Consider the following 9,617-nt stretch of genomic DNA (forward strand, 5'->3'; position numbering starts at 1 on the left):
TCTCCCCACGCTGCACGTGGCCGCGGCGGCATCGCCCTTTGGGGCCACTCGCCAGCCATTGCGGGAGCAGGCGGTTTGGCTTCGGGGTCGGTGCAGGATTTGGCTGGGTGCCCTGGCGTGGGGTGCGCGCTTCGGGGGCGCGCAGAGGAGGAGGCCTGGGCGGGGGAGGCAGGGCTGGCCACGGCGCCACAGCCCAGCCAAGCAGCTGAGCTCGGGCTCGGCTGAAGGGGCTGGGATTTGCTGGTTTGTCCTTTTTTTTTTTTTTTTTAATTTTTTTTTTTTCCCCTCCCCTGCTTCCTTCCCTTCTTCCGCCTTCTTCTCCCTCTTCCCAGCCCTCTCCCGATTCTGCTCCGGGGGTAAGGACAGCCCTCGCCTCCTGCCCGCAGCCCCATCCTGCTGCTGCTCTGTCCCAGGGCAGCAAGGGGCTGTGGTGACCCGGGGGGGGGGGGGGGGCTGGGGTGCGTGCTGTGGGGATGCTCCTGCAGCCTCAGCCATGGGGGAGGCTCCTCGGGGGGTACCAGCAGCGACGGGATGCTCCCGGTGGGGTGCAGGGGGGCAGTGGCACCCAGGTGCCATCAGGACCACGAGGCCGGTGCAGGATGGGTGACATGTGTGACCCTGGGAGCTGGGGTGGAGCAGGGGGCTGGCGTCTGTCTGATGGCACCTTTGGCAAGTTGCATCTGTGCGGGATTTCTGGGGAGTTTTGGCGCCCTGGTTTGGCTCAGAGAGTGCCGGTTCCCTCTGGAGCATCTTGCTGGGTGCCTCAGGGCACCCAAAACAGCATGGGCAGGCACCCAGGCTCCAGCTTAGCCCCCGGCCACCCGCTTTGGGGAACCACCGCTGCCCCATTCACCCTGCTCCAAAGCGATGCTGCTATGGTATCAGTGCTGTGTGCGGGTGGCGTCGTGCTGTGCCTGTCCGCTTCCCCACCAGGCTGTGTACCGCAGTGGCATCGCATGCCTTTGCCCTCACCCCGGGCACAGGCATCCCCGCTGCTGCTGTCTGCAGAGCCTTGGGCAGGCATGGGTGATGCTGTTTGCAGGAGGTGCCAAGGCGGGTGCTGGGGAGGAGGAGGGTGAGGGCAGCGCCGGGGCTTGCCCACCCTCCCCTGGGTTTTCTCCCTGCAGGGCGCATGGAGGGGGGCTCTCCTGCTGAGACGCGGCAGACGCCGTGGCCCCCCAAGCAGCGCGGCCAAGCCCCTGCCCGGCCGGAGTGCCCCGAGGCTGCCCGCAGCCCCCACGCCATCCTGGAGAGCAAGGTGAAGGCGCTGAAGGAGAAGCGGGGCGCTGGCCAGCCGGGGTCCCCTGTGGCTGCCCCTGAGCGCCCCTTGCCCAAGAAGCCCCGGCCCCGGCGGGGGAAGCCAGGGATGGACATGGCAGCGGTGGAGCCGCAGGCTCAGCTCCGCACCTACCTGACGGATGGGCTGCTGGACGGTGGTGAGCCTGCAGCCAGCGGCCCCCCGGCTCCCCACACTGGCACCTCGGGGCTCCGGTGGGTGCCAGCACCCAGGAGAGATGTGCCAGGAGGCACCGAGTTCCCCTGGGACGAGGGTGGTGGGTCCTGGGGCCCTGCCTCCCCCCACGAGACACTGCCCCTGGAAGAAGAGACGCGAACCCTGCCACGGGACCGGGGGGGTCCTTCTGTGTCCCCTACCACAGCGGAGGGCTGGGAGAGGCTCTCGCTGGCCGAGCGGGTAGAGAGGAACCGGCGGCTGCTGCAGGAGGTGCTGGGCCTTGCCATGGCCGGTGCGTATTTCAGGCAGGCGGTGACTGTTTCGGTAGAGCCAGGGGGAGCAGGAAGGAAAAGCTTTGGAGTGAAGGGGGATCCTCGGTACCATCCTCTAGCCTCCCATGCTGCAGGTGCGGCTCCATGCTGGTTCACAACCCAGGGCTGCCCCATCCCTCCGCAGGTGCTGCACCCCCTTCACTGGCAGCTGTAGGAAATGCCCATGAACAAAATGGGGTGCTTCTTCACCGGGATGCTCTGGGTGCTGCCAGTCCCCTCCTGTGTCCTGCTGAAGAATTTCGCTGCTAAAAGCAAGAGCAAGAAACCTACTTTCTGGGGCACTCGAGGTCTGTGGGCATTGTCTTCCCTTTGCAAGCCACCACCAGAAAAGGGAATGAATTTCTCCTTCAAAAGCATCTGTCCTGATGACCCCATGGTCCCCATCCCCATGGGCGCACCCCATGTTGAGTGGTGTTACCCCATGTCCTGCTCCTCTGGGGTCTCTCCGGAGCTGAGCAGCTGGGATAGCCCCAAAAAAGGTGTTTGTTAGGATGGTCTGAGCTGTGGGGCTGGGGGTACAGGTGGTGCTAGTGAGGGGGGCCGGGGTGGCAGCTGCGGTCCAGCCAGGCTGATGCCTTTCCCTGTCCTGCATTTCAGAGATGCCTGTGAGCGACGGGGACTGGGACTCGGGGGTCTCACTGCAGGATGCTGAAAGCTGCAGGTACGTCAATCCCAGAGTGGCAAAGACGGACATTTCCCTCTTTCCCCCTCCCCAGTCTTGTATTTTAAATGCACCCTGCAAAGTAGTGCTGAGGCTTGGCAGGGCTCCGGGGGAGGGCTGCGGGGCAGCCCCCCAGCGTGGCAGCTGGCAGGGGCAGCGTGGATGGGCTCCGGCAATGCCGTAGTGCAAGCGGGGCAGGAAGGTGAGGCTGAGCTGGGTGTCCATGTGGTGTTTGGGCACTGGGGGTCCCCACCAGGACCCCAGGGTGGGAAGGGAGCTGGGGAAAAGGATGGGACAGAAATTTGCTCCAGGTGCTTAAGAGGATCTAGGCGGCAGGCATGTGTAAACTTGTTGGACTAATGATAAACCTTAGGGGTGCAAACTAAAAATACAGAGGTGGGATGGGCAGGTGAGCTGGGCGGCAGCATGCGGGCTGGAGAGCAGGGCTGGGGGCTCGGGGCCTGCATGGGGGAAGCAAGTGAGTGAGGAAGACCCCCCTGTATTGTGGCTACTGGTTCTGCTCCACTCCGGCGGCTGGGGTTGATCGGTGATGGACGGGTGCAAGGCAGAGCCAGGGATGCTGCACTCCCAATGAGCAGGGGCAGTCAAAACCTGGGGGGAAGCCTGGACCCCCCCAATGGTGCTGCACAGGGGACTTTCCTGGGGGCTGGCGTGCGCCCACCCTCCTGCTGCGAAGAGGTTAAGGCCAGGTTCCCCGAAGTGACTGCCTGAGCTGATTATTTTAATCAGGGGGATTAGGGCCATGGCCAATGGGGAAGGCAGCGCTGGAGCACGGCTGTGCCCTCCCGTAGCTGACGGATCCCCCACCCTGCAGCCGGCGGTGCAGGGGGGCTGGGGGGTGCAGGGGAAGACCCCCTGCAAGGAAGAGAAGGCAGCAAGGCAGCTGGGTTGGGGGGTCATCCCAAACTTACCTGCTTTCACATCGTTGCGGGATTTACACTAGCGGGGATCCGAGGCAGTGCCTGCCTCAGTTTCCTCATCCACCTCCGGTATGCCTGTGGTGCAAAGCACTGCCTCGGCTGAGCTGGTGCCCAAGCTGTGTGGGTGCTGAGCCTCCCCCCAAAACATTACCAGAGCGGGGTGTGACCCCCTCCTCCTGCCTGGCACCAGGGGGGTACAGGGGCTCCCACCCATCTGTCCCCCAGCGTGGCAGCCAGCCTGCCCATGAATGGAGGCCGGGCCCCGTTTTCTCTGGGCAGAGCAGCCTCGTCGTCACTGTTAAACCACATCTAATCCCTGTTATTTTTTCCTAATCCCTCTCCCTGCTGCGGGGCCGCAGGGCCTTTGTCCCTGGGCAGGAGCTCGAGCTGAGCCCGCGGCACGAGCAGGCCAAGCAGCTGCTGCAGCGTGCCCGCATGAAGGCTCGGACGAACCCCCTGCGCGCCAGCCACGACATCCTCCTCCTCCCCGCTGCTGCTGCCCCGCGCCCCAGGTCAGTGCCAGCCCTGCGGGCTGTGTCCTGCCTCCCCCCCGCCATCGCCTCGACGCTCTCAGGGGGTGCATCTGGATTTGGTGCATGTGCATATGTGTGCAAAGCACGGAAGTGTGTGTGCAGAGCGTGCATGTGCAAAGCGTACGTGTGTACAGAGCATGCACATGTGTGTAGGCACGTGTGCAGAGCATGCACGCGTGTGTGCAGAGCCAGGGTCTGACCTGCTGCATACGGCCTTGTACCCTTGTGTGAGCAACCCTCTGCTCACAGGAGCATCCCCCTGCCCGGGCACACGTGAAGTCTTTGCAGCATAATATTTGGGGGGTATTTAATTGTGTTTTATGATAATGTGGAGGCATTAATGGTGTGCTCTGGCTGGCTGGGAGGATTGCATTTCCCAGCTGATGGGGAGTGCTTCCCCGGAGGAGGCTTGGTGCTGGAAGGCTGTACCAAAGCCGTGGCTTGCTGTGCATGCCAGGTCATGTGCAATTCGGTGTTCCCGGACTGATTAACCGTGCACCTCGGTACAGGGGAAAGGTGACGGAGGTGGGGCCATGGCAGCAGGGCATTGCCGCAGCCTCTCACCATTCCAACTTTGGGCAGCCCAGGCAGAGGGCTGGAGGGGAGCTGGGCCACATGGAGTGTCAGGTGGACTTCCCTCCTGCCCGTCCTGCATCTCCTGCGCTGGGTTTTCCCCCTCCCACCTCAGGGAACCAGACAGCCCTTTCAGCTTGTCCGTCTGTCTGTCTGTCCCCACGCCAGGGAGCTGGGCGGGAGGCCGAGTATCACCCTGCGGGACGGTGGGAGCCTGAGCGACTCTTCAAGCGGGGAGTCGAGCTGTGGGCAGCCGCGGCGGCCCCGGGGACCCTCCCCGTCCCGCGTCCGCTTCGAGGACGAGTCAGCCCGCGATGCTGAGGTGCGGTACCTGGAGCGGCTGCAGCTGCGGCACCGACGGACGCTGGGCTCGGTGCTCTCCTCGGTGGAGCCAGCCAGCAGCAGGCAGCCAGGGGACAGGGCTGGGAGGCCCAAAGCCCGGAATGGCGACCTCGTGGCCGGCGGCAAGTGCAGCACCTGCGGCTCCTTCCTCGGTGCCACCGCTGGCCGGGGCATGGATACACCGGCAGCAACCGACGAGGTTGAAAACAGCCCTGCAGCACAAGGAAGCATCCCAGGGAATAGCAGGGGGCCGAGTGCTGCCCGTCTGGAGCCCAAAACCAGGGCTCTGGGCCCCCGGGCGTCCCCGCTGTGGATCCTCCCCTCCCGACAGCACATCCACACCGAGAAGATCAAGGAGACGTACATCGGCGACGTCACCTATATCGATGAGGTGGACTCAGCCCTGGAGAGCACCGACACCTCCGATGGCTGCCGGACGGACAGCGAGGAGGCAGGACCCCGCAGCCCCCACCCACGGGGGCACCAGGACCCCTGGGCTTGCGCACACAGAGTCCCCTGTGTCACCCCACAGCTGGAGGCAAGGGCTGGGAAGGAGTCGTGTGGGGCTGGCGGTGGCCCCCACGCAGGGGACGGGGACTCGGGTGGCACCACAAGCTGGCCGGGGGCTGTTTGCCCCCTGCTGCCAGGGAGAGCCGGCAGCCGGGAGGAGGACAACCCCCACCAGCATCCGGGGGGCAGCGAGAGGGTGGGAAACACCGCTCATCCCCCACAGCAGCCCAGTGAGCCCCTGGACCCCTCCTCGCAGCCAGGGGCTGGAACTCCAATGCCAGGCATCCATGTCCCTGCTCCCCCCACCACCAAAAAGGCCTGCTCCCAGGTGCCTTGCAGGAAAGCCCTCTTCTCCAGTGGCAGCTGCTGGGCATCGAGCCAAGGAGCCCGAGGCCCAGAGCCCAATGGTGAGAGCGCTGTGCCCCTCCAGCCTGGGGGCACGGTGGGGCCGGGGGAGCAGCGGGGTCCCTGCAGCCCCAGGTGGCTCCCAGGGAGCCCCCTCCGTGCCTTGTCCACCAACAACTGCAACAACACCTGTGGGCAGGATGGGCAGGACCACCTGGAGACAGGCAGAGGTAAGAGACCTGTGCATGGGAGTGCCTGGGGGGTCCCCAACGAGGCAGGGATGTGACTGTCTCACTGTGGTTACAGGGGCACCGTCACAGCCCGCTGCCAGCCCAGTCACCCCTGTGCCCCAGAAGGCTGCTTATCCCCCCAGGGAAGCTGCCAGGATGCCTGCAGCGCAGCAGCAGCAGCACCCGGCTGGGAGTGTGGCACACAGGTGAGTGCAAGCAAGGGGCCACTGGCATCCTGCACCACGTGGTGGGTGCTGCACCCCTGAGCATCCCTCCTCAGCATAGTGGGACACCGCCAAGCTGAGCCCCCCCAAGGCTTCCCCGTGGGAACCCTTTTAGCACTGGAAACCTCAATCCGGGGGTGACAATTTTGCACGCGTGTGTGTTCAAGTGGGTTTGGGGGAGCTGCATTTCACTCCGCATCTGGTTCTGCACAGGGTGTTGCAGCAATGTGGTAGTGGGGGGCCTTGGAGGGGTTTCACTTAGTGCCAGATCTTCCCTTTTGGGGATGACCGGCTGCTAAACAGGGGCTGCCTTGGGGCTTGCCAAACACAAATCTGCTGGACCTGCACCCAGGTCTCAGCCTGGAAGGAGGGTTCGGAGGCAGTGCTGGGTTTTTCAAGTCCCTTGGCAGGATGCGATCCCTTCGGGCAGAGAGCAAGGGAGGTCTGAAAGGTGTTAAACCCCTGAAATTATAGGGAAAATGGGCAGGGAGCTCTTCAGGTCTCTGGCTTGTGAAGCCATCCCTTGCGCAAGTTGGGTTACTGCTGCATCCCAATCTCATTGTGCTGCGGCTGTCAAGGCTGCGAAGGCGGATGCAGGATGCACCCCCAGCCCCAAGGCAGCTGCCAGTCATGCTCCTCGCCAGGCACATGGTGGATGACCGTCGTTTCTCTCTGTCCAGGGAGCCGGGGCGGCCAGCGAGCCGCAAGGGCAGCAGTGCTTCGGCATCGGGGCTGAAGAAGCTCCTGTGCAGCCTGAGCCAGAGCACCAAGCAGCGCCTGGGCCGCTTCCGCTGCTATAGCATGGAGCAGCTCCCAGCCCCGGCTGGTACCCCCCCGGACAGCCCTGGCATGAAGAAGTCACCCTCCCTGCAGTCCCTGCGGCTGGTGAGCCAAAATGTCCCCTGCCACAGGGGACGTCTGTGGGGGGATGAGGGGGGTCCCTCAAGAGGAGGGGTGCTGGGCTGGGGTGAAGCATTCTTGAGCAGCATTTATGCCCACAGCAGTCCCAGGCGGGATGTGGGGGTACGTGCCATCCCAAACCTGCTGGGTTTGAAAAGTCCAGAGCCAAATGGGGGTTCAGAGGAGGAAGGAGAGAGTGAGAGGGGGTGGAAGAGCAGATTTGGGGAGGGAGAGATTGGGTAATCTCGTTCTGGGTCATGGCTTGTGTGTCCCAGCCAGATGAGTAGTGCGGTGCCTCCCCAAGAAACCTTGTTCCTTGGGCAGGTGTCCTGGCCCAGAATGGGGGACACTGGCTTATCCCTCCTCAGCGGTGTTTTGGGGAGAGCTCAGGTGGGGGGACAGGGAGTGCAGGATGCCCCCATGCCCCCTGCTCCCTGGGCATGTTGCCAGGTGAAGGGCTGCGGTGCTGCACGGTGTTCACGGTCATCCCCATCTCAACCGGGTGCTTTTCCCCAGGTGTCACAGTCACCATTCTGCCAGCCCCAAAAAGCTGCCTCCATCCAGAGCCTGCACCCCCTCCTGGGCAAGGCACCTCGTGCCAGCGCCTACCTCCTGCCCCAGACCACGGCCGACAGGTAGGACGGGGCCCGGCATGTTCCTGCCGTACCTGGGAAGGCTGTTTTGGGGTGCTCAGCCACATGTGGCAACTTGGTGCAGCCAGGGGCCCCATCACCTGGTCCCCAGCAGCTTCCCGGGGTCCCTGCTCACCCTGTCTCCTCTCTCCCCGCAGGAAGGGGGGCTCGGGGCCGCGGCGCTCGCTGAGCGTGGAGGACATTGGGGCGCCCGGGCGGCTGCGTGCGGTGGGGCGCGTGGTGGAGGTCTTCCCTGACGGCACCAGCCAGCTGGAGCTGCAGCGACCCCCCCATGGTGCCTTTGGGTTTTGTGTCACCTCCGGGCACGGCCGGCCTGACACAGGTACAGTGGTATTGTCTCAAAGCGTCACACAAACCTCGGGGGAGGCACAGCACAACCCCTCCATGGCGGCTCTTGTCCCTCCCCAGGAGTGAGCTTGGGGATGGGTGGAGCAGGCTGCTCCACAGCTGCTGAGCCGCACAGGGGTGATGGTGGATGGGGGGGATGCTGCCACGTGTGGCTTGGGCCACGCACAGTTCCGTGTGTCCATCAGCCCTTGGCTTGGGACACACAGCCCGTCCCAAAGGCCATTTATAGTGAATTTGTTGCTGTGCACGGGCCTAGTGTGCAGCGCCTGGGCACCTCAGGGGGGCACGGCCCTGGCCATGGGGTGCAGGGTGGGGGCTCACCCACCCCTGTCCCTCTCTGCAGGCGTCTACGTGCAGGAGATGGCAGACGCCGGCACGGCCAAGCTATACGCGGGGCTCCTGGGCGTGGGGGACGAGATCCTGCAGGTCAACGGGGTGGCCGTCTCGGGGCTGGGGCTGGCCCGCATCCGTGAGCTGCTGCTCCGGGCAGACACCCTGTCCCTCCGCGTGCTCAGGCACCGCCCGGCGCCCCGGTAGCCCTGGCACGGCTACCAGGAAGCCCAGAGGGAGGAGGACGATATCCCGCTGACGTGCTGGGATGCTGCAGGATAGCGCAGCATGGACCAAGCTGCCCCGTGGTGCCAGGACTTGCCCTACTCCGGTGCAATACTTGGCTCCCCACTGCGGTGGGGGGCAGGTGGGTTTCCCAGCCCCCGAGAGGCAGAGTGGGACCAAGGACCCCCCAGACAGTGTCCAGTGTCTCCCGGAGCTGCCCCAAGTGTGGGGACAGGGGACTGCCCAGCCCTGCCATTGAGCCAGGGTGGGTCTGTCCTGCTGGCACTGGGGTGGCCAGTGTGGGGATGCCCCGTCCCTGCATCCCCAGGAGATGCGGGGTTCCCTGCCACTGCTGGAAACCTGTGCCTGCAGGCTGGTGGGTTTCTTTTAAATTATTTCAAACTGCAAAATATATATATATATATGTATGTAATCACAAAATGTGGTGCCCTTGGCTTACGGGTGGTATGGAGGGGCTGGGGCGTGACACTTGGCCAGGGGGACGGGATGTGCCCCAGCCCCGGGGTCTGCTGGTGGATGTGGGAGCTGTGGACAGGTCTGGGTGCTGGGGAGCATGCGGGTGCCTTCACGTGGGGCTGAGTCCCCTGGGGCTGGTGTAACCATGGTGGGCAGCTTGTCCGGGGTGCTGAATGCATGTCCTGGCTGCGGGGTGGCAGGGGGTGGCATGGCACATGGTCCCGGGACAGGCAGGGCTGGGATGCTGTCAGCTGAGGGCAGGAGGGGGAAATGGGGACAGGGCAGGGGGACATTCCCAGGGGACAATGCTCCCTGGAAAGCTGTGCTTGGGGGCTCCCCCTTGTCACCCCCAGGCAGCCTGCGTTTTGGGGGAGAGGTGTCTGGACGGGCTCAGGGTCTTTGCTGCCTGGTTTCCCATGGCCCAGTCACTCGTAACAGTCACCTCCTGACTGTGCTGTGGTGCTGGGGGGGACCCTGGGCAGGCAGCTGGGGGGCTCAGCCGCCCACAGCACTCCTCGAAGAGCAGATCACCCATTCCCT

General features: G+C 64.4%; 1 protein-coding gene across 1 annotated transcript; it reads left to right on the forward strand.

Moving 5' to 3' along the window:
* The first annotated feature begins 1,132 nt into the window (after positions 1-1,132).
* Positions 1,133-9,031, forward strand: KIAA1614 (KIAA1614 ortholog). Its single transcript, XM_076338185.1, has 9 exons — positions 1,133-1,745; positions 2,383-2,446; positions 3,747-3,899; positions 4,662-5,920; positions 5,997-6,126; positions 6,825-7,029; positions 7,561-7,679; positions 7,835-8,019; positions 8,389-9,031. The coding sequence occupies exons 1-9, from the start codon at positions 1,133-1,135 to the stop codon at positions 8,580-8,582; spliced, it is 2,922 nt and encodes a 973-aa protein (XP_076194300.1). The 3' UTR covers positions 8,583-9,031.
* The last annotated feature ends 586 nt before the right edge of the window (positions 9,032-9,617 follow it).

This window comes from Aptenodytes patagonicus, chromosome 5, assembly GCF_965638725.1.
Source record: "Aptenodytes patagonicus chromosome 5, bAptPat1.pri.cur, whole genome shotgun sequence".
Classification (NCBI taxonomy): domain Eukaryota; kingdom Metazoa; phylum Chordata; class Aves; order Sphenisciformes; family Spheniscidae; genus Aptenodytes; species Aptenodytes patagonicus.

Coding starts and splice junctions, on each gene's coding strand:
- KIAA1614 (XM_076338185.1), top strand. CDS start 1,133: ATGGAGGGGGGCTCTCCTGCTGAGACGCGGCAGACGCCGTGGCCCCCC. Junction 1,746..2,382: donor GCTGGGCCTTGCCATGGCCG/GTGCGTATTTCA, acceptor CCTGCATTTCAG/AGATGCCTGTGAGCGACGGG. Junction 3,900..4,661: donor GCTGCTGCCCCGCGCCCCAG/GTCAGTGCCAGC, acceptor TCCCCACGCCAG/GGAGCTGGGCGGGAGGCCGA.